The sequence below is a fragment of the Theobroma cacao genome, chromosome 3, assembly GCF_000208745.1.
Source record: "Theobroma cacao cultivar B97-61/B2 chromosome 3, Criollo_cocoa_genome_V2, whole genome shotgun sequence".
In the NCBI taxonomy this organism is placed as follows: Eukaryota; Viridiplantae; Streptophyta; class Magnoliopsida; order Malvales; family Malvaceae; genus Theobroma; species Theobroma cacao.
The window spans coordinates 28,313,893-28,337,576 of NC_030852.1; the positions used below are offsets into that span (position 1 = coordinate 28,313,893).

General features: G+C 35.1%; 3 protein-coding genes across 4 annotated transcripts; all 3 read left to right on the forward strand.

The window, feature by feature from the left end:
* LOC108661180 (LOB domain-containing protein 24-like) lies at positions 3,484 to 6,173 on the forward strand. The gene is made up of 3 exons (XM_018117112.1): positions 3,484 to 3,636; positions 3,846 to 4,109; positions 6,138 to 6,173. The coding sequence occupies exons 1-3, from the start codon at positions 3,484 to 3,486 to the stop codon at positions 6,171 to 6,173; spliced, it is 453 nt and encodes a 150-aa protein (XP_017972601.1).
* Positions 5,349 to 9,375, forward strand: LOC18605496 (serine/arginine-rich splicing factor RS40). Of its 2 annotated transcripts, XM_018117513.1 has the most exons (7): positions 5,357 to 5,452; positions 6,298 to 6,408; positions 7,267 to 7,588; positions 7,803 to 7,915; positions 8,013 to 8,251; positions 8,362 to 8,997; positions 9,104 to 9,375. In XM_018117513.1, the coding sequence occupies exons 4-7, from the start codon at positions 7,820 to 7,822 to the stop codon at positions 9,126 to 9,128; spliced, it is 996 nt and encodes a 331-aa protein (XP_017973002.1). In that variant the 5' UTR covers positions 5,357 to 5,452; positions 6,298 to 6,408; positions 7,267 to 7,588; positions 7,803 to 7,819; the 3' UTR covers positions 9,129 to 9,375. The 2 variants fall into 2 exon arrangements, with proteins under 2 accessions (XP_007038588.2, XP_017973002.1); XM_007038526.2 differs by lacking the exon at positions 7,267 to 7,588 and having other exon boundaries at positions 5,349 to 5,452.
* Positions 16,836 to 18,894, forward strand: LOC18605497 (protein DETOXIFICATION 49). The gene has a single exon (XM_007038527.2). It carries the CDS (start codon positions 16,901 to 16,903, stop codon positions 18,560 to 18,562), a length of 1,662 nt encoding a protein of 553 aa, XP_007038589.2. The 5' UTR covers positions 16,836 to 16,900; the 3' UTR covers positions 18,563 to 18,894.

Sequence of the window (23,684 nt, forward strand, 5' to 3'; positions counted from 1 at the left end):
AATGGTTGTATAAAAACAATAAATAAATGTGAAATATTTTGTTCATGATAAGTAAGCTCAAAGAAAAGTATTAAATAAGAAACGAACATCGAATTTACGAGTATGTCGCGTATCATTGTTACATTGTTAAATGTCATGGCATATAGACATATTCTATATACGAGCAGAATCCCGATGATGGGACTTTCCGAGAAAGCTTGCGAAGGCGAGCTTCACCGGTAAACTCCCTAAGTGAAAAGATACCTCCGAACTCCACCAGTACGATGGGAGGGTTCGGAGAAATATCTTTAATAAAAGGCTTTTACCCATATTAGGATTTGCATTCATGAAAGCACTATTTTTTACTCACAAACGACTATCCCGATGATGGGATTTACCTTGTAAGCTTGCGAAGATGAATTTCTAAGGTATTTCTCTAGGTGAGAGAATACTCCCGGATCCCACCAGTTGATGGGCGGATTCGGAAAATATCGTCGATAAAAGGTTATTTGTCCAGCATTTTTATCTCACGCCATGCATATCATCTCGCCACTCATTTGCATTCCGTTTTAGGTTAAATAGGAGATAAAATAAAAAATAATAATTAAGGAAATCTAGTGAAATTAAAAATTAAAGCCCAATAGGATAATCTAAAAAATGGTACCGTTCATAAAACGAGCATCCCGGGGGTGCTAATCCTTCCATGGGCGTAACCGTACTCCCGAACATAGATCCATGAAAATTGTAGACCGGTTTAAGGTTTTTTTCGGTGGGCTTAAAATTAATTTATGTTTTCATCGATTAGAATCAAGTCAATAGGTGGCCACAATCACACCTAGTAAAAAAAAAGATTGGTGGCGACTCCTAGTTTAATTTTTTAGTGAGTTTTCACCTTCACGTCTAGCGATCGGGTTCCCGGACCCGCACGTTACGGACCCGCACGTTACGACAGTTCTTACTCATTATAACCTTCAAGTTGAAAGTATTCGAGGTCAAGGATATGATGGTGCTAGTAACATGCGTGGTGAATGGAATGGTTTACAAGGTTTGGTATTTAACGATTATCTATACGCATATTATGTGCATTGTTATGCTCAGAGATTATAATTAGCATTGGTTGCAGCATCTAGAGAAGTAGATCATATTCATGAATTTTTTACACAATTGACTTTTATTGTAAATATTGTTAGTGCTTCTTCCAAAAGACATGACCAATTACAAGTTGCTCAAGTAATTGACATTGCAAACATGGTTGCTAGTGATGAACTTGAAACAGGTAGAGGAGCAAATCAAGTGAGAACTCTACAAAGAGCTGGAGATACTCAATGGAGCTCACACTTTCATTCTATTTGTAGCTTGATGAGAATGTTTGATGCAACTTGCACTGTTGTGAAAGGTATTATTGACAAAGGGGCCAGTTATTCACAAATAGGTGATGCTTCTGCTATTAGTAAAATATTAGCATCATTTGAATTTATTTTCATATTACACTTGATGTATGAGATCATAGGAATCACTAATGTTCTTTGCCAAGCATTACAATTACGCTCTCAATATATTTTAAATGCAATTCATCTTGTTTTTACTACAAAATTACTCCTTTAGAAGTTAAGAGATAATAGGTGGTCTAATTTACTTGAGAATGTGAAAAAATTTTGTTAAAAACATGAGATAGAAATTCCTAACATGGGTGCACGATATATCTTGGGCAGAGGTTGATTTCGTCAACCAGATGTAACTGTGGAGCATCATTATCGAGTTGATATATTCTTAGTGACGATCGATACTCAGTTACAAGAATTGAATTCGAAATTCAATGAGCAAGTTGTGGAACTTTTAACTTTAAGCACTGCTTTGGATCTTAATAACAATTACAAATCATTCAATATTGATAATATCTGCAAGTTAGCAGAGAGTATTTATTCTCAGGATTTCACAAAACAAGAAAGGCTTATTTTAAGGTTTCAATTGAGGCATTACGAGATCGATATACTCATCATCAAAGTTTTGAAGATATTAAGACACTTTCTGAATTGTGCCAGAGATTAACAGAAACAGAAAAGTCAAAGAATTACCACTTGATTGATAGATTAATTCACATTATTTTGACTCTTTCAGTTTCTACAGCAACTACAGAGAGAGCATTTTCAGCAATAAAAATTGTGAAAATAAGACTTCGGAACAAAATGAATGAAGAGTTTCTTGCAGATAATTTAGTTGTTTATATTGAGAAAGATATTGCTAGTCTTTTCAATACAGAGTTAATAATTGATGAATTTGAATTTAGGAAATATTGTCGAACACAACTTTCTTAGATAACTATTATAATTTTTTGTTGGTTTTTTTATTTATATGTTATATAAAATTATTGTCTATTATGAATCTTTTGATCATTGGTTAAATTCAGCATATTAGTTTTAAAAATTTTAAGCTTTTATTTTTTTTTTGTCTTTGGCCCCCTCAACAAAAATTAGCTAGCTCCGCCCCTGATTCTTACTAACGAAGTTCACCTCCATAAACAATATTATCTCAACAACCATAATCAACAAATATTATCTTAATTTTCATGTAATTTATATCAACAACCATTGACTTATTTAATTAATTATTTCAATTATAATCATCAAATATTATATATACTATAAAAAAGTTAAGAATAAATAAACATCATATAATTGTCATATCAAACAATAAATTGAGAAATATCAAATAATAAAGAGAGTTTTTGAAGTACAAAAAAAAACGATAGAAAATAAAATAAAAAAAATAATACCTGAATGCAGTTTTGAATTTTGAATATATTTTTTTAATTTTTGTGAGAACAAAAAAAACATGATTTACAGAAAGGGAAAGAGGAAAGGAAGATTGATAGGGAGAGAGGAATGGAGTATTCTTTGAGAGGGAGAATCTTTTTGGGAAAAAATAGCTCTCCTAAAANTTTACATTGAATAATGGTAATTTGTAGAGAGAATGAGAGGAGAGGGAGATTGATTGAGAAAAATGTTTTTTTTAAAAAAAATTGATGTGGTTTCAAAAGAAGAGAAGAGAAAGCTCATCTCTGGAGCTTTTTTTTTAAGCTCTTTTTTCATATTTTATTCTTTATAAAAAGTTACTTTTTTTAAGAACTTTTTACGAAATCTTATTTGACTTAACTTTTACTTTTAAGTAATAGATAAGCTAAAAATAAATTAGATCAAACAGACACTTAGTAACCCAAAGTCTGTCATTTTACTGTGGGTTGGGTTTCCTATGCCTTTCACACTTGAGTCATAGGCCCACCAACCTTCAAGGTCCAAGGACAATAAAAATCCCAAATTTTGAAAAAAATATAGCTGTTGGAAGAAAAATTTTCTCCATTGCTAATGAAAAATGCAAATTCTCCTATATATATATATATATATATATATATATATATACACTATCTCTAATCTTGATTAGATTTTATTTTCCAAGAAGAAGAAAGATTGAGAGAATCCTTTGCTGGGGTTGAATAGATTTAGAGCCATGAATTCTAGTCGTTGTGCGGCTTGCAGATATTTGAGAAGAAGATGCGCTTCCGATTGCATTTTCTCTCCTTATTTTCCCTCCAATAATCCCCAAAGATTTGTTTCTGTTCACAGAATCTATGGCGCCAGCAATGTTGCAAAATTACTTCACGTATATTTCTCTTTGCCATGCATGTGTTTTTTCCCTTCGCAAATTCTTAACATTGATTTTTCATCGGCTACATTTTAAATATTAAGCGCCATAGGATAATCATAATATTCGAGACGAATTTTAACTCATAGAAATAGTTTAAACCAACTTTTAGATGTTATTCTTGACACACGCATGGGTTTAACTTGTTTTCCTTTGATTAATTCCAGCAACTCCCAACCCTTTTGCGAGTTGAAGCAGCAGACTCCTTATACTTCGAGGCACAATGTCGGGTCCAAGACCCCGTGTACGGCTGCGTTGGGCTCATATTTATGCTGCAGCAACAGGTACACAACGCAGGGAGCCAACTGGCAAAGACCCAGGCCGAGATTGCAGTTCTGAAATCTCAGGCCCAACATCTCCAGGCTCAACAAGTTGAAGTTCATTGCAACAACAATTGGACAATGTTGCCGACCTCAGCCTCTCCAATCAAGGTTCTTCTGGGTTTATATGGGATAGTGGGGTTTCGAATTAATGGGTTGAACAACACGAAATTTAAACCCCAACCCACACACCCCCCCCAAAAAAAAAAAAGTATTCAAAATCGGTGGCATCAAGTTTGGGCATCTTTGACTTTTGTTCCAATAATGGTTTCTTATGGAATATTTCTCCTAATTGTTTACACTTCCTCTGATAAAGGAATAAAATGAATGAGAGGACATACAGAGATCTTTCTATAATCACGAAATAAATTTTTAAATGTTTATTTATACAAATAGAAATCAGTTTCTATATATGAAATGATAAATAATGATTAACATACAACTTTTATGCCACAATGCATGAAATAGTTTTTATTTGTTGAATAAAGAGAATTTAAACAAGCAATTTTTTTGGGTCAAAACAGACCAATTACTAATTACCAATTAATTAAATCGTATCTCAATCATAATATTTTTTATTTTCACTTTGGTATAGAAAAAAAATATGAAATTGGAAAGGGTATCTTTGTAATCAACCAATTGAAATTATGCATTTGGCCTTTTTTTTTTCCAATTTTCTTCTTTATTTTCATTATTATCTCCTTTAAAACATAGGTTTAGGGCCAGGTTCGCGGCGCGTTAATGCTTACCTAGCCTAGTAGTTTGGTCAAATTCCAAACGACGGAAGCCCAACTGTCCAGGCAAGGATCTTTTTGGCGTTTTTGAGTGACGCTGCCAGCACCCGGTGACTGAGCACGTGGTTTTTGCGCATCCTGAATTCTTAAAGTAAAAGAAAAAGGAAAACAACCTTCAAGATATCTTATTTATAAACCCATCCCTTCTAACTTTGCTTATTTATTTGTGGGTACACAGCTTTATAATATTTCTACAATTACAACCTCATTTTGTAAGTTTTGATTCTATACATGTTATTTTTATATCAATTTTTTTTTATTTTTAAAAAATTGTTAAAAGTAATAATGTATTGTAAAAGATTATTTTATAGTTGATTTAAAGTTAGGTTTCCGTAAAAGGGTAATAATAGTCTATGAAATTAAAATCTGGGGAATGCATAAAAGTTACAAGAAAATTAAAATGAACAGGATAAGAACGGTAATGTGGATTAATATCGGGGTCAAGTTAGGATATTCTCATTTTAGCCGCAACGTTGGCAAAGGGCACTTCCGGAAATATATCAAACCTTAAGGGCTCGCGGATGTACGAACGTCATTTTCCTGTTATTTATTTGACTCACGAGCTTCACACTTTGGTCCGTTCGTAAAAAATATCGCAGGACTCTTTCACTAGGGTTTCGAATTTTCCTTGATTGCTTTACGAAATCGGTGCTTTCGAAGGTAAAAGAATACTCTAATCACCATATTTATTTGGTTTAATTTTTATTTTCAGAGATTTTTTACTGATTTTCCATGAAAATATGGGTAAAGATAAGGAAAATTAGGGTTCTATAGTTCTTTTAATTCAATGGTTTAGATTTGGCTCTTATTTTACTCTTCTCCTTGGGTTATTGGCATCTAAGAGGAAGTTTTGGTGCAGATCTAGAGTTATTTATCCTTTATGGTAGATCTGATTTTTTTGACTTCATTATTTCGTGATGTAGATCGTGTAGGTCTGATTTTAATTTTATCTCTTTTTTTTTTAAAGAGAAAAAATATCATGTAGCTCTGATGTAATTGTAAAAGGAAAACCCCTAATCTACACTTTATTGTCGCTCTGTATGACCTGCATTTTTATCAATTGGTTAATATGGGTGATCTATTTATTTATTTGTTGCTATAAACGAATGCTGTGAACCACAATAAAGAAATAAATGAAATATTTGTACTTAATTATTTAGAGAAAATTTCTTCTCTTAGAAAGCAAATTTTCGCCCTTTGATTCATGGGGTGTGTTTTTGGAGATGACGTTGGTGCTATATTTCAAATAGATAGGAAGATTCCCTGCCTCATGGCCTTGCTGGTGTATGCTGCATAATTTTCTTTATTTGTTTGCTACTTAGCATTGGAATATCTGTTGATGCAGGGTATTGTTAATGCTGCTCTGCTCATTCTCTTTTGAACATGTTAGAATGCATTAATTCTGGATGGCTAGTTCACTGGTTTTGACAAGTTCCTCTCTTTGTATGTATATGTATCTTTATGTGAAATAATCATGGAAAAAAGTTTCCACGTCTTCTTCTCAGGCAATATGAGGCCCATTTTCTGTGGAAACTTTGAGTACGATGCCCGTCAGTCTGATTTGGAAAGACTCTTCAGAAAATATGGGAGAGTAGAAAGAGTGGATATGAAGTCTGGTAAGTCCACTTGTTCTTGTTATCTGTGTTATTGACTATTGGATCCATGTGAAAGTTGTGGCTATCATTGCCCTTTTTTTTTAATTTTCATTTTATGCTATGGCTAAAATTTGGCTGGATGTGTAGCTTGTAAAGCTTTTAGAATATCGTATGCTTGAAAAGCTCTTTTTGTATTTGATTATGGCACAGTTAAAATCGATTCCATTTTGGTATCAATAAGTAAATGAAGCCAAACTGGTTGTTTGGTGTTGAACTTGAATTTCTCACAAAATATTCTATGATGAATTTTTTGAAATAATAACCATTTATTTCTGATATCAGTAATAGATAATTTCATGTATGAGTCAGAGGTGACTAAAGATGAGCTCCCTCTATGTAGAAGTAGGAGCTCTCTTTGTCGGAATTTTGGTTGTGTTGGATCTTTTCTACTGGTGACGACACAGACAGGACTCTATATCTTAGTTTGGATGTTAACTGAGCTGGTAGTACACAACATGATATTTAAAGCAGTTTGTGGTGATTTTTTAGGGATTTATGAGATTTTGTTTACTAAGTTTTACAATCTTTAATAGTACATGTATGAACAATCTAAAATATAGAGCAATTTGTACACACATACCGCGTTAAGAGAGTAAGGTCCTGCAGCGACAAGGAATGTCAGTGCATCCTACTTTCAATCCATGGAGGTTGAAGTCCCTATCATGATGGCTGTGCAGCAGTATGACCTCATAACACACGATTCAGCAACATCGATCATCCTTTGTTGAGTTTGACTGGGGGTGCAGGATGTGTTTTAAGGGAAAAAAAAGAATATTTTTGAAAAATAAGCCCCCATACTCAACATTTTCTTTGGCGCAGGATTTTCTTGGGATGTAATGGAGGGACTCCTCAGAATTCTATTTCATGCCTGTGACGAGCTTCCTCTTCTTGCTTTCAAGAAGAGTCACTCTGATCCGCCATGGCACCACCATCCCTCATTTTCCTCAGGCATTTTTCCCTTTCATTCCTCATGACTTTTGCCCAGCCCTCAAATTCAGACATGTTTCAAGGTAGAAACATTGCCGACCTCATGGCAGAGGCTGCAGAAAAAATGGAGAAGGCACACTAATTCCATTGACCTACCATGAGACATCCACTTTTGGATTCTTGTTCCTTGACATCACTTAGTTCTTCACACAAGGTCTGTTACTACTTTTACTGGTCTTAGTTTATAGATTACAGGGAGCTTGCCAAAATTTTGTCCTAGGGGTAGGATTTTAGGTGGCTTGTATCTTGCCGAAGAGGAAATGCCAACTGATTGAAGATTCCTTTGGCGGGAGGATTTGTACCTTAGTTATCATTTTCCACCTGTATGAAACTGATAATGAGTGTTCTAACTCTTTTTTGGTTTATAGGATTTGCTTTCATATATATGGAAGATGAGAGAGATGCTGAAGATGCCATACGAGCACTTGATCGGACGGAATTTGGTCGAAAAGGACGCAGGCTTCGTGTTGAATGGACAAAAGTAATGTTTTGATATTGTTAGTTTTGATGAAGATCAGTTTACTGCATTCTTGTTTATTGTCTCATCTTAATAAATGCCTTTCTACTTTATGTTGTAGCAAGAGCGTGGCATTAGAAGGCCTGGGGGTGGTTCAAGAAGATCTTCAGCAAATACAAGACCTTCAAAGACTTTATTTGTCATCAATTTTGATCCATATCATACTCGGACTAGGGATTTGGAAAGGCACTTTGAATCATATGGAAAGATTGTGAGTGTAAGGATCAGAAGGAATTTTGCATTTGTACAATATGATTCACAGGACGATGCCACCAGAGCATTGGAGGCTACAAATATGAGGTAGAAAGCCTGCATCCTAAGAGAAATCAACGGTTCCTCCTTTTAATTTAAAGATATTCTGAGTAGATTTACTGTTTGTTTCTGAACCATGGTTTCTCTTCTATTTGCAGCAAGCTGACGGATAGAGTTATTTCAGTGGAATATGCTGTTCGAGATGACGATGAGCGCAGAAATGGATACAGCCCTGATCGAAGTCGTGATAGGTCACCTGAGAGAGGTCGTGACAAAAGGCGATCTCCAAGTCCCTACCGAAGAGAGAGGGGTAGCCCTGATTATGGCCGTGGCTCTAGTCGTAGTCCTTATAGGAAGGAGAGGGGGAGCCCTGATTATGGTCGGGGCCGCAGTCCAAGTCCCTATAAGAGAGATAGAGCTAGCCCTGAATATGGCCGGGGCACTAGCCGTAGTCCTTACCGAAGAGAGAGGGCTGGTGCTGACCATTCTCGTGGCTCCAGTCGAAGCCCTTATAGGAAAGAGAGGGCTAGCCCCGAGAATGGTCGAGGTCCCAGCAATAGTCCCTATAGGAGGGAGAAGCATAGTGCTGAGAATGATCGTAGCCCTAGTCATAGTCCATATAGAAGAGAAAGGCCTAGCTCTGATAATGGTCGTGGACCCAGCCATAGCCCATATGAAAGAGATAGAGCTAGCCCTGAAAATGGTCGTGGTCCCAGCCCAAGTTCTATGCCTGAAGGAAGGGACAGTCCCTATGGTGGTGGAGCTGAAAGCCCCGTCAATGAGAGATATCGCAGGTCTGTATAATTATCATCTAAAATTTTGCTACATATTTTGTGGTTCTGACTATGGAGATTGATTTTTTTTTTTTTTGGCTTTTATCTGTTGTCATTCGAACTTCAGTCAATCACCACCAGCAGAGGAATGATTAGGATCTTGAGGAGCGTTGGAGGAAGACCTTTGTCTTTGTGGCAGAAGTCAGTTGGAAGTCCTGTTATTTGCATGTCTTTAATGGCAACTGTTTCTGCAATTACATTAGAGTTGGAGTCTGACCTTATGTTGTAGTGCATACTTTTAAATCCTAGATTTCTAGTTTAGGTGCAATGGATAATCCTGTTTACTTTGCATGTGAAACTCATTTTATGGAATATGTTATTTATTTTGGTCTCCTTTAATATGTCTCTAGATTTCTTTAGCTATGCTAATGTTTTATAGTTGTGTTTGGTTAACATAAACTATATTTGGAATCAGAATTTGTTAGAATTAAAAGAGAAATGTTCCTCTTTAGGAATAAAAGTTTCTATCATTTTTGTATATATTTCATCTATCCGTTTTCAAACTAGAGTAGCGTTTTTTCTACCTTACGTATGTTTACCACTAACTCTAATTAATTATCAATACTTCCTTCCCGTTGCCTCACCCTGGATTAAAAAATCCCAATCTCTCAACGGTTGAGATATGCACAAATATACTCATCGTAGAGAGAGCCCGGCTATTGGGACAAATAGATTTCCGGGGAAGGAGTACTGGATAGATGCTTTTATTCCAGAAGAGGAGCATTCATGTTTAGACCGGCTCTCAGCGGATTGGAGCCAGGGCCACTGGTTGTGAGGTGTCGTCTTAATCAGGCCGAGCCAGCAAATGAACCCACCGCTACTGTCCTAATCAGCATCGCATTCTCCACCAGAGCAACCACATCTGGAACTGGCCAAGGCTTTCTACAGATTTAGTATAGAGTTGGATCTCTTGATATTAAACTCAAAAAGAGATTCATAATTCACATGGACAACAAGGAAAGTGTGGTTATAGTTGAAGCTGTAAACTAAAGATATCATGCCCTCTACTTATAAATTCCACATACCATCTTACAACTTTGAATTGCATCATAAACTTTAGAGGTTAACTTATGAAAGCCGATTGTAAGCGTCTAAGTGTCTTTACGTCATCACTTACATTTGTATGAGCTTCTCCTGGAAACAGAAGCAAACGAAATAATAATAATAATAATAATAATAACAGATTGAGCTTTTCTTTTCTTTTTTGACTCGACGAAACAATGGAAACCATCTTCTTAGTGGAGAACGGCAATTGGGCTTTGATCCATTGAAGCAACTTGCTGCCCCTTTTTTTGATTCCATCGGCTGAAAGCAACTAATTGCTCATGGCCTAATGGTTTTTTTCCCATTAATTATTCTGACTAAGAAATAAAATTGGGAGGACCGGGTTCAGTGATTCAACCCCTTCCAAAAGAAGACTGCCCAAATTTCAGCGACCGTTGAAAAAGTAAAATCACAAGTGGCGAAGTGCGTCTACCAAATTGCACAAGCTTTTTCAGACAGCACTACTCTTTCTCCTAAAAACAAAAATCACTGTCATAACACATTAGTTGGAGCGTCTGTTGCACATCCTGAAAAAAGAGCGTGGTGGAAATTGTGGCTTTCCCCTTTTAGGTGCAAATCACGATACAGATAAGCTGTCACATTAAAGGAAACACTTGAAGAAATAATAGATTCCACCGTACCATGCGCTATCTGACGGGTCCACTTTGACACGTGTCACTATATTAATGCTGTCCTCCTTGCCTCTTTCGTCATTCTAAAGACACGTTTCCAAGATACATCCGAGCTTTCCCAAGCGAAATCATCCCTTTTTGTTTTGTTTCTTTTGTCCCTTCGTATTCTTTTGATTAATGGAATTTCTTTTCCTTTTCTCTGTTTGGTTTTGCTCAATCCGAAGGTTTCACCAAGTAAGGGCATTGGCTAATTTTCTGCGCAATATTATTCCATTATTCCTTACCACTCTCCATAAGAATATATTCACTGAAAAACAGCTTTGTAGACATTTTTTTTTGTATTTTATATTTAAATTCTATCCTTAAATGATTTTGCTAATCATTTAAACTATCGTATGGGTTGTCCCTATTAATTTTTTGTTTATTTACATATCTAAAGGAAGAACACGATGGGGATGTTTCATTAATGTTATACACTGGAAAACTTAATGTGTAGTAAATTATCGAGTCTTGTATATGAATAAAGCATTCAACATTTGTCTTAATTTATATAGTCAAGGAGATTTGTCATATCATATATTGTACTCTTTGCAACAAGTATTCCTAATTGCTATGCATGTTACTATATGAATATTTTCCCTGGACAGGTGGGTCTTGGACTCTTAGTAATCTAAGCCACTTTTCATTTACCTGATTGCGAGTAAACTGACACACAAGCCTATGAAAAGCTAACGGACAATATTGTAGATTGTGAGATATAAATGCACTGTACAAACAAAACCCTTCCTTCAAAAGATATTGAGTTTTTTAAATAAACGTGACATCTTTCTTTCTTTTCACCTTGCTTTTGAAAAAGCAAAGACCACCATCGGAGTAGTGCTTTTCTTATTTTCATGGACGCTTTTACGTCACCACTTTGTACAAAATCTTTGAAAGTTATTTGCTTGGGTTGATGAACTTTCAGCTGCCTCATCCTTCACCACTCTATGTGTCCAAATATCAAATCCATATATATTCTTTTTGGCCATATCTGATCGTATACTCATTTTGCTATTTATACACACACACACACATATATATATATATATATATATATATATATATATATATATNATACACACACACACATATATATATATATATATATATATATATATATATATATATTGCTAGTTAGTACCTACTAGTATACTATATGATTCCCATGCACAAGCAGTCACATGATCAAGGCATTGCTGCATATATATGTCATGCATTAATCGGGATGTTAATGGATATAGTATCCGTTAATTTTGAGATATCCAAACTCGAACTCGATTAGTAAATGGGATACCAAATCTTATAATTACGTGAATATTTTTAAAATTTACTATCCTAACTCAAACCCTAATACATATCTACTACTTAATAATTACCCAAACTCGTTTAAAAACTTGATTATGTTAAAAAAATAATTAAAATGTTCTTCATGAGTACCTAATTACCCGAACCCAAATTCGTACCCGTATTTATATACAATAATATTTCACTCCATATTTCATATAATTCACTAATAATTAAATTTATAAAAACACACAAACAATAAACTTTAAATTTAAATTATAAAAAACAAATATCTCAAATATATCAACTTAAATAACTAAAAACAAATATCCAAATAACAACTTAAATAACATTACAAGTTTAATTAACTATATAGGTTTGTTATTAATTACATGAAATTAAAAAAAATAGCTAAGTTCTAAAATTATTCTAATCTCACAATTTCTTTTTAAGAATAAATTTTATAAGTTTATATAAACAAAGGTATATATATTATAATTAATAATTTTATAAATTATAATTTTTATAACGTTAATACAAAATAGAAAGTAAATATGTTTATACATTTAAAGAATATGTAGTAAAAGTATATATATATATATATATATATATATATATAATAATAATTATATTCTTTATAAATTAACACAATGTAAAGTATATGTACTAAAAGATATTACAACTTAATTAATAATCAGAATTTCATAAATTAATTTAATTAACAATATAAGTTTGTCTTTAATTACATAAAATTAAAAAAAAACATAATCGACTTCGGGTATCGAGTACCCAAGGGATGGTAACCGAACCTGATACGGATAGTAAAATTATTATCTAAATCTGATTATAAGGTACCCTAATTCTATATAATTGGATTAGGCATTCGCGAGTACCCTATAACAAGATACCCATTACGATCCTTACGCATTAACTTGAAATAAAGCTTGCTACATTGATGGATCGATTTACTAAAGCTTGAGTTTGTATTGAGTATGAGATGAGAAGCAGAGAGGACAGCAAGAAGGAAGAGAAAAGACGTTTTTTAGGTTAAATTTAATAGAAGAAAATTGAAAAAGCTGTTGCATCATAGAATTAACTTATACCCTTTGTAATTTAGAGAACAATTAATTCATACAAGATGTGTGAATTTTTACTTCTTTTCTTGCCTTAGAGAATTAATATTTTATGTGTATGTATGCATATATAGTAAAAGAGTTTCCATGACCCTACAAATTTCCATGGCGATTTGCATTTTCTGTTGTAGCTTATTAATTAATTCCATTAAAGTATAATATATGGCTGCATGAGTCGGCACGTGCCATATTGAACACGTGTGACATACTAACCAACCTCATCGTTAATTCACACTCAATGCGTCTCGTCTCTGTGGAAGCAGCCAAATGGGAATGTGGCTTTAAGTGGAGAAGAAAGGTAAGCAAACAAAGCAAGACCAAAGAATGGCTTTAGCCTTAAATGAAGAAGACAAAGTCAAAAAGGAAACATAGGATCCTTCTCTTAATCGCTTAGTTAGAAAAGAAAAAACTAAGTGTTCAAACTAATTTAGTCTTAGTTTAGTTGATATAGCAAAATCAGCCTGAAACTTTAAAGTAAATAATTCTAGATAACATCTCTCCTTCTTTTGAACTATAATGCTGTCTATGACTCACCCAAGGATCCCAATCAAATCTTGACTACAAGAAGAGTTATCATAGAATATGGATCCAATATTGTTATTCAATATAGAAATGTGAAGGGGATTTAGTTTTATCTCTCATAATCAATCTTTTTCCTTAAGCTTATCATCTCTTTTTGCTTAAGGCTTTTGTCCTTTTTCTCTTTTTTTTTTTTTTTCAGTTTCTAGATAGATCAGTCTTTAACTACCATTAGCTAGGGACAGAGGATAAGACTAAGATCAGGTTATTTAGTTAATTGAGCGGTTGAAACAAGAGCTTTTAGCTAGCTTAGAGTTTACACCAACGAAGGAGTTACTAGGGCAGCTCTGGCTCTAAGACTTTCATCGTCTCTTAGTGCCACAATACTATTACTAGTAATGTCAACTGTTGTTTTGCGTCGTCTCGAAATAACAAGCCAAAGGAACATACTGATCAGAACTGTCTTTTCTTTCATACAGAAAAATAACAAGCGAAAGGGTGTTATGATTATAATGAATTGGTGAAATATTTTAAGTTTAGAATGAAGTTAACATTTTGTAAGGCAATCTACCACTTAATAATGAAGTTGTAGATTAGTTATGGAGATCAGGGCCGAAAGAGTAATGAAAAGACATCCACCTTTATTTTTCTCTCTCTTTTTCCTAGTCAAATTTTGATGCACAAGGAAAGTCGTGGCTAGTTCATGCTAGCTTCATAGCCTTCTCAATTCAGACGTGTCAAATGAATTAATGGACACCTAATTAAGCTTTTACAAGATATGACGAATTTGGAATCAAATGGATTTCTCTAATTTGAATGCAATATATAGATGCATGCACAGTATGTCTAAAAGAATTTCTAAATAAGTATGTAAAGAGTAAAGTTTGTATCATTAAATACAAATTCAAATGTGGAAAAGGTCTTCCAGGCCAGGTTCAAAACGAGAATGGGAAAGGGGGAATAAACACATTTGGTCTCTTTTACAATCTTCTGACCTATTCAAACTAAATTGGTGATCAATGTCCATGAATTAATAACTTGTCTCCCAATTCATAATGTTTTTGCGCCCATATGCATGCTTGATCAATGCTTGGGATTCAGTCCATTGTGGGCTAATCAACTATCACATCGGTTGCAAGACTTGTTTCTAATTGCAGCAATCTAAGGCTCGTTAATGATGGCCTTTTCCCTCGACCCTCATGATTTTAGGGCCAGGAAGCTTCTTTCACCTTTTCTAATTCCCATTCTTCGCTTTACTTTTTACTCAAAAATGTTTTCACATTATCACCATTAATTTTGGCTGACATAAGGCTTGAATTTTCTTTACAACAATACAAAAATGAATCATCATCCTATAAGTCAATCATAAATTAATAAAGTAAACAATCAAGGACTGATCTAATGTGAATAGGAAAAGTTAAGAGTTTACTAATTAGCATTTGGTGAAACTAGAAAATTTAGTCCTATATGAAATGCCAGTCAAGTCTTTGGGCATTGACGCTGCCATGCTGATTTTCCCTTGGCTTTTTCCCTCCTTTGTCCTTGTTTTTGTTTTCTTTGGTCTTGTATAGAAACAAGTATATAGCATAATTATTAACTCAACCTAAGGTTCCCAGGGATCCACCGAAAGGTGGAAGACCTCCTAGCCACACAATGAAGAAAAAAAAGTTACTAGTGTGAATTTCAACAGGGACAAAACAATATCCCCCAAAAATAGCTACGAAGGTGGTGGGACTTCATCTATGTTGTTGAAGAATGCATAGGCATAAAATCATCCGTTTAAAGGCAACACTTTCCAAAAGAAAAGAATGGGAACTCAATTTGGGGTGGTCAAGTAAGGAATCAAAGAAATGGAGCTCTAAACAAGCAAAGTTTGCGAGCTCTCCAATCTCCATTTAGTAGAATTTTCCACACGTTTTTTTAGGACCACGGCGTTGTCTTTACGTAGTTTGTGGGTCAAAAGAGGTCCCAAACCGTGGGCTCAGGCTCCATGCTTGTAAAGGGCTTGAGAGTGAGCAGTTACAGCAAAAATATGTATACCAACCCACTCAGCTGCGTGGAACCATCACTTCGAGCCACATGGCGACTGTTCCTTGGTAGAGGGTCTTTGTAGTGCGGACACAGGACTTGAACACTCCCCCAAACAAAAAGCTGACTTGACTATGGTTGCCCGAAACATGAGACACAACCCCAGATGAGTTTGAAGTACATGCCCCCCTTTAAGCCCTCAACGCACTGTCCTTTGCCCTAGACAACACCAACAACAGAAAAAATAAACTGAATCAAATGTTTCCCCTGAGGGCCCTATTCAGAAAGGGCACAAGGGAACGAAGGGTCAAATGAACTGAAAATTGGTATATCTTTTACCTTTCTAGGCATATACTCAAAATTCACAAGTTCAACAAGAAATTATCTTAGATTTTAAAAGTCCCAAACATCTTTTTTTGTTGTTGTAATTGGGGTATTATACGGGACAAGAGCAACTTTGGACTGATCATGAAACAATGGAGTTAAACAAGTAAAGTGGCGCAATCGATAAGCGTCCAGCCACAGCGGACAATTTTAGGGTGGCAAAAGGCTATACAGTAACCTTCTGCCAAAGGATACATGTAAGAATTCCTTAGTGTGGAGACAACATTGATGGTCCTAATAGGCCTTTTTGTACATTGCAAAAAGCGTCATGTGTGAAAGTCCAATCTCCTATTTTGTCCTTATTTTCAGGACACTCGGCCAAAGTAATTGTGTGCTACAGCTTCAACCCGAGAACGTCCACAATGCCATTCTTTGACTCCTTTCTCATTTTAATTATCCTTACAGTTGATGCTCATCTGTTTTGCAAAAACCCTTTATTTAGAATTGGAATTTTGGGTTGAAGAAACATAAACAGAAACAAAAATCAGTCATTAATCTCGAATCTTAGTTAACAAAGTGATGGTTTTTTTTTTTTTTTGCGCCCTTGCTCCCATGTGCCCCCCCCAGGCCGGTCGCAACACGACATTAAGGAGCTTACAAAAAGTGGGCGAGTCCTAACTTGGTGAAGTGCGTGTGAAGTTCAAAGCAAATTTGAAATCCTGGAGCAATCCACCAAAACCCACTATAAAAACCCCCTCAACTCCCCCTCAGATAACTCCCCCCTCCAACTCTCTCTCGCTCTCGCTCTTTCTTTCTCTCTCGCTCCATCTCTCTGAGCATTTTCCACTTGAATACAAAAAGATGTGCCAGCTTACACCCTCTCCTCACTCCTGCAAATGCAATTCCAACGTTCCTTACCTTCTCTCAATCAGAGACTCGGAAGGGTCCAACATTTACGAACCGTTGATTCCCAAAAGCCCAACAGTACCAAACCAGGAACAAAAGTACCCCGTACCAATCCAGCCCCAGAAGCTAGACGGGGCCCCTTCTCTCCCTCTTGCAGTCAAGGAAGCCATTTCTATAGCTAAGATAGCTCTTCCTATGATACTGACAGGGCTCATGTTATACTCCCGCTCATTGATTTCCATGCTCTTTCTTGGCAGCCTCGGTGAGCTTGCCTTGGCAGGTGGTTCGCTTGCCATTGGATTTGCCAATATCACCGGCTACTCTATTCTTTCTGGTCTCGCCATGGGAATGGAATCCATTTGTGGACAAGCCTTTGGTGCCAGAAAGTATACCCTCCTTGGAATCACGTTGCAACGAACGGTGCTTTTGCTTTTTGTTTCTTCGCTGCCCATTTCCCTTCTATGGATAAACATGAAGACAATACTCATACTTTGTGGCCAGGATGAAACTATAGCCACAGAAGCACAATCATATCTTGTTTACTCTGTTCCTGACCTCTTGGCTCAGTCTCTTTTGCACCCATTAAGAATTTATCTTAGAACCCAATCCATAACTTTCCCTCTAACATGTTGCGCCATTCTTTCTATTCTTCTACACATACCAATCAATTACCTTCTTGTATCACACCTTAAATTAGGAATCAAGGGAGTTGCTCTTAGCGGGGTTTTAACAAACTTCAATCTCGTAGGTTCATTAATAATCTATATCCTTTACTTTGGAGTCCACAAAAAGACATGGGGAGGATTTTCGATGGAGTGCTTTAAAGAATGGAAATCCCTGACGAATTTAGCCATTCCAAGCTGCATTTCAGTCTGCCTTGAATGGTGGTGGTATGAGATCATGATTCTTCTGTGCGGGTTGTTACTAAACCCCGAAGCTACTGTTGCTTCAATGGGCATTTTGATTCAAACAACGGCGCTAATCTACATATTCCCATCTTCTCTAAGCTTCAGTGTATCAACAAGAGTTGGAAATGAACTTGGTGCAAACCAACCCAAAAGGGCCAAACTCGCTGCCTTTGTTGGCCTGTTTTGTGGCTTCATGCTGGGCTTTTCAGCACTCCTGTTTGCGGTGATGGTTAGGAACATGTGGGCTAGCATGTTTACTGATGATAGAGAGATCATAGCATTAACCTCTCTTGTTTTGCCTATAATCGGCTTGTGTGAGCTCGGAAACTGCCCACAAACTACAGGCTGCGGAGTGCTAAGAGGCACAGCCAGGCCAAAAGTAGGAGCAAACATAAACCTTGGTTGCTTCTACCTTGTTGGTATGCCGGTGGCAGTATGGCTAGGTTTTTTTGCAGGATTTGATTTCAAGGGATTGTGGCTTGGACTATTGGCTGCCCAGGGCTCATGTATGCTGACCATGATGATGGTTTTGGTTAGGACGGACTGGGATTCTGAGGCTCAAAGAGCTAAGGAGCTGACCGGAACAGTAGTGGTGGTTGATGACAGCAAAGAAGTTGAGCAAGAGAAGCTACTCAAAGCAGAAATCAAGGAGGATTCTTTTTGTTTGTTAGGAGATTTAGAGAAACCTGATCATTATTGCCTCGTTTAATTAATCTCTTTTTTTTATTGTTATTATTGTTGCTACTATATTTTTGTTAGTTTTATCTAACCTGTATAGCTTGGAGCGAGGGAGGGAGAAAAGAGGGAAGTTATTCAATTTTCTTTCCTGCGAGGGCAAAGCTGTCCTTTGGACTTTCTTTGCCATTTCCCACTGATTTTTAATTGTATACAAACGAAGCAGCAAAAAGTTGAATGTGATGGGAAGGAGCAACAATGTCACTCGAGTGTATGCTACTCACCGTTTTCTGTACTGTACCTTGTTTTTTAGAATTGTACCTGTATACCAAAACAAGTACAAAAGCAACTATTTGTAGTAATTTGATTCAAAGTCTAATATTGGTTTTTATTTTATTCTTTTGACTAAAGAGACAGTTGTTCATCCTACGTTTACAATCACAGTGAGTGGAGCTTAAGCTTCCCACTCGATGCCAAAAATGTAACAGCCCATAATCGTCAACTCAACTCAATTAAGCTTGCACATAAAGGAATGGATGTGCTTAGTTTATTAAAGTCTTTGAATGTATTTCATAACAAGGAAAACAGGGTCCTTGAATGTTTTTCAATTTAGATCAATGAAGAATGCCAACTCAGCTGGGGCATCTAACAAAGCTGAGGATTCTGGAAGACGGTGCCTCATCAACGCATGTCTTATTTTCATTGCATGACACACGAGCAGGAGACGCAGCCAAAAAACTTTTCCACAGGACAATAGGATTATATGAGGCATGTCCCATGTTACTTGTAAGAGGGTTGAACTTTGAAGCCACCGAATTAAGCTTATTCGGTCATTGTGTGAACTGATTTGCATTTATTTTGCCGGTCTAGACACCCTTTATAAACTGCTGTACAAAGGGTCTCACTCTCACACTAAATGAGGTCTGCTAGTGGTATCAATTATCATTCTGACTCAACAATCCACTGGCGAAAAAATTTCAGGGAAATCACAATTAAAGCGTGATAATAGGTTTAACTTCCTTAAACTGTGCCTATGACTCCATGAAAGGAATATATAATAAAAAATTATTGATTATAAGGAAAAGAAGAGACAGTAATTCAAAAACTTATACGTAATGCGTGTCCAAAATAGTAGTTGTTTTTACTTCTTGAGGACTCCTACCTTTAGATGTCGGAGAATTCTTCATGAGACCTCAAAATTTGTGTGGTAGTGCGCACTACCCCATCAACAGATATCGGATCTACATTAGTACTCTAATTTCAACATGTTAAATTTGTCATGGCATTACCAAACCTAACCTCGGAAAAGCTACAAAGAGTAAGAAAACAAAACATAAGATTCGTTATTATGCAATATGCAGCTATATTAAATGCCTAAAAACCCTTAAAGTCGAGTTGTATCAGTTGGAAGTCTGTGAGGGTACACCACGTATCCCCCAATTTAGACTGCCGGCAGGCTAAAGGCTTAGTCTCTCCCTCCCTATGCGTGGGTTGGCATAACATAATGTTAATTCCATCATTGTTTTTTGGACTTGATTTTAGATTAATCTAGTAATTTCCTAAATGTGTGTGATCCTAAGCTATTGACTAGTAGTAGCAGCACTTGTTTTTTTTTTTTCTTCCTTTTTTTGGATCATGAAACCGTTTAGATTAAAACAAGAGAGAGAGAGAGAGGGTGTGTAGGCCAAATGTGGAAGCCTGAAAATTGGAATCTTTGAGGTGATAACCGAAGGAACATATGCAGATGCAGAGTGCAAGTGGGCATTGCCTCAACTTGCAGAATACTCTTAATGGAAGTCAATCGAAGATGAGAGTCATGCTCAAGACTCTGAAAAAGAATAAGCTATGTTTCTTTCATGCATTAAAGTTTGGGACCATGAGAGCTATATGTAGTCTTGGAATTTTAAAATCTATCTGTTGATATTCGGGAAATTCTAGAAAAGTTTTTATGCCATTATTCCTTAACTCCTTTGGACCGTGTTCATACAATAACAATAATAATCACAATGAGTTGACCACCATTGGTTTACTTTCTTTATTTACCTCAAGACTCAAAAAAGGCAACCCCAATTGAACAAGCCAAAACAAGGAGAACAAAACAAAGCTTGGATTCTTTCCACTTGAGAATCAATTCTTCTTGTTTCATTGTTTTGCTACGTAATTAGCCCCGTTCGGAAAAAGCACTCAATTTTATGGCGTTAATACCATTTAAGCTTTTAAAGAATCTAAGAAAATTGAAAGTAGATGATTTATGAAAGAAGATTGACATGACAGGATGATTTCCATCTAAATAAAAACAGAATAATCATGCAATTAAAATCTACATCTTCATCAAAGATAGATATATTCATTTGTCCATGTACTCCATGTTATAGGGATCGCCCGTTAATCGTATTACTTCAAACCCAATATCATTTACTATGTATAGAGTTAGAAAGAATCTTGATCATTGAACCATTCTCAAGTTGACCATATGCATATTATATATATATATATATATATATATAAGTTGGCCATGGAAGTAATGATGCATAAAAAATAAAAGACATTTTCTATTTTATAATAAAAGAAATACAGATCTCGAACTGAAACATTTTAACTGACTTACATTGAAGTTTTATGATAAGGGGTGGGTATGGAGAAAATATTAATGAAAGCGTATGTACTATGTGTAAAAACGTTTTGGTCTTGAAAGTTCAACTTGCAAGAAATTTTAGTGTTCATGGGAAGATACGGAGGGAGCTACAAGTGGAGGTAAGCACGAGTAATAATCCATTAATATATAGTCAACAAAGCAAAGGAAAAAAATGAAAAACCTAAAGTCAGCAAAAGTAATAAATTATAACCCATGATATATAGAGTTGTTAATAATCCAAATTCTACAATTTTGTCAGACTCTTCTATGCATTAGACTAATTGCCTTTTCAACTTTTTTTCCATCAAAATTTAAATAATTAGCCTTTAAAAAAAAATTTAATAATTAGTGCCTAACAAGGAATAAAGAATGAATTGCCTTTGTTTTTTTATATAAATAAAACTCTTTGTTAATGACTCTCAAACTGCTCCTTAATTAAAGTATTGTCCAATTGACTTTGCACTATAAATTACAAATAAAATCTCGGATTTATAACCCTAATCTCCGGATAATTTTAATTTTCTAGGAATATCTAACGGGAACCCAAGTACATAACATAACCATCTTATTATTGTTAAATTTTACAACCGATTCAATTAAAATCAAACCATTTTCAGCAACAAGGAGTAGAATAGGTACATATATATATAGCTGTACCCTGTATTTTTAAGGTAATGACAAAAGGCATAGCATGCAAGCTGTATTCTTTTGTAGGTTTAATTTGTTTATTAATGATAACATCAAAGGCTTTAGAATTGAAAATTACTCATTGGTATCATATGAAAAATCAAGATTAAGTAATACAATAGTTTGATTTATTATTTTATTTATACACCAATGACAAAATTTAAAAATTTTTGACAAGCAAGGTTAAACACGTATCACATTTCATTAAATTAAATATGTCTACTCAATAATTTTCGTAATTATAAATTTGGACACATGTCACTTAATGATATAAATTAATTTGTGAAATTAAATCTTGGAGGTCTTGCCAATATATATATTGAAGGTTTTGTTAATGAAAAATGCAATTTGATCCTACATTTTTATGAGTAATAATTTTCCTTGTTCTATTAAGGGCAAATTTTGATAACCACTACATTGCAGGAATGGGTAGTTGACCAGAGGGTTGAATGGGAGCTGATTCCGGCAATTTTAAATTGAGGTCAAAAACATTTTGAAGGACCCACATGCTGAAAGAGAGATCCTACCAACTATTTTTGTTATGTTTCTTCCTTAGCTTTCGTCAATGTTAGCTTTGGCTGACCTTGGGATTACTATATTTCATTTAGCATTAATCCGCACTATTATTTTAATTCTTTCCTGAGTTCAAATACATATATATAGAAAACTAAGAGTGAGAGAAAAAAAATAATCAACCATCAAATTAATTTATAAGTATTGACAGAAAGTTTTCACGAAATTAGATATGTATCATTATTGAAGGAGGAGAATTTGGGACAAGAAGCAAATTTTTTTTTTGAATTTTTTTAGACAAACTTTATGGTAATTAAAGTTAAATAAACATTTTTGTATTACAATGTCCTCGTGATTATGCCTTATTAAAATTATCTTTTATACTATTGAAAAACAAAGTTATCTTTTTATTTAAAAAATAAATGCACTCGACACATATATCTTTGACCGAAATTAAAATACTAAGTAACAGCCTGGGAGAGGGAAAAAGAAAGGTTTTCTATGCTATATCTATACAGTAAACGATACAAGTCCGTTTTTCTTTGCCCCTCTATGAGTAGTATTAATGTTTTAGTTATATAAATAAACACTATTAATTGGCACTAATTAAAGTAAAAATTATAAATAATACTATTTCTCCACATGCCATGATCTTTAAGTAGCAATATTAGTGGAATCATAGTATGTATACTGACATATTATAATCTAATGTTGGATCCGGATGTTAAAAGATGTGAATACTCGAAATTATATTTCATCTGTACAACAATATTTTCTTTAGATAATTTACTATCAGCACTAGCTCTTTTCAAGTGCGAAGAATCAAAGTGGGGAAATACTAAAATAATCCTGAAAATTGTTGGGTGGCTCGTAGGGTAATTAAATGCTTCTCATTCCTTAAAAATGCTATGAGTAAACATCATCATCATCATCATTATCATTATTATTATTATTATTATTATTTTCTGACTAACAAGCCTTAATTATTCAAAGGCAAGATTCAGTGATGATTCAGCATCAAACATGGTTAGATTCGAGGCTGTCGAATCAGCAAAATAACCTAATCAATTATTATTAGGATAAGCTATCGAATGCAATATTCGACAGGCTACAGGGTGATTCGCTTGGCGGTACATTAAAATTATTTTGTGCAAAAATAGAGAGAGCCCTATCTCTGCTCTCTCTGCTTAAACTATAGGCCGCGAATTTCATCTCTTATGAATTCGGAAGGAAGAGTGAGGCTTTCGTACGTGAAGGATGATGGAGCAAATCTGGCTAAAGATTATGGCTCTACAAGGCTACGAAAGAGAACTGTTATTGA

Coding starts and splice junctions, on each gene's coding strand:
- LOC108661180 (XM_018117112.1), top strand. CDS start 3,484: ATGAATTCTAGTCGTTGTGCGGCTTGCAGATATTTGAGAAGAAGATGC. Junction 3,637..3,845: donor ATGTTGCAAAATTACTTCAC/GTATATTTCTCT, acceptor GATTAATTCCAG/CAACTCCCAACCCTTTTGCG. Junction 4,110..6,137: donor CCTCAGCCTCTCCAATCAAG/GTTCTTCTGGGT, acceptor CTGTTGATGCAG/GGTATTGTTAATGCTGCTCT.
- LOC18605496 (XM_007038526.2), top strand. CDS start 6,303: ATGAGGCCCATTTTCTGTGGAAACTTTGAGTACGATGCCCGTCAGTCT. Junction 8,252..8,361: donor TTGGAGGCTACAAATATGAG/GTAGAAAGCCTG, acceptor TTCTATTTGCAG/CAAGCTGACGGATAGAGTTA. Junction 8,998..9,103: donor GTCAATGAGAGATATCGCAG/GTCTGTATAATT, acceptor TTCGAACTTCAG/TCAATCACCACCAGCAGAGG.
- LOC18605497 (XM_007038527.2), top strand. CDS start 16,901: ATGTGCCAGCTTACACCCTCTCCTCACTCCTGCAAATGCAATTCCAAC.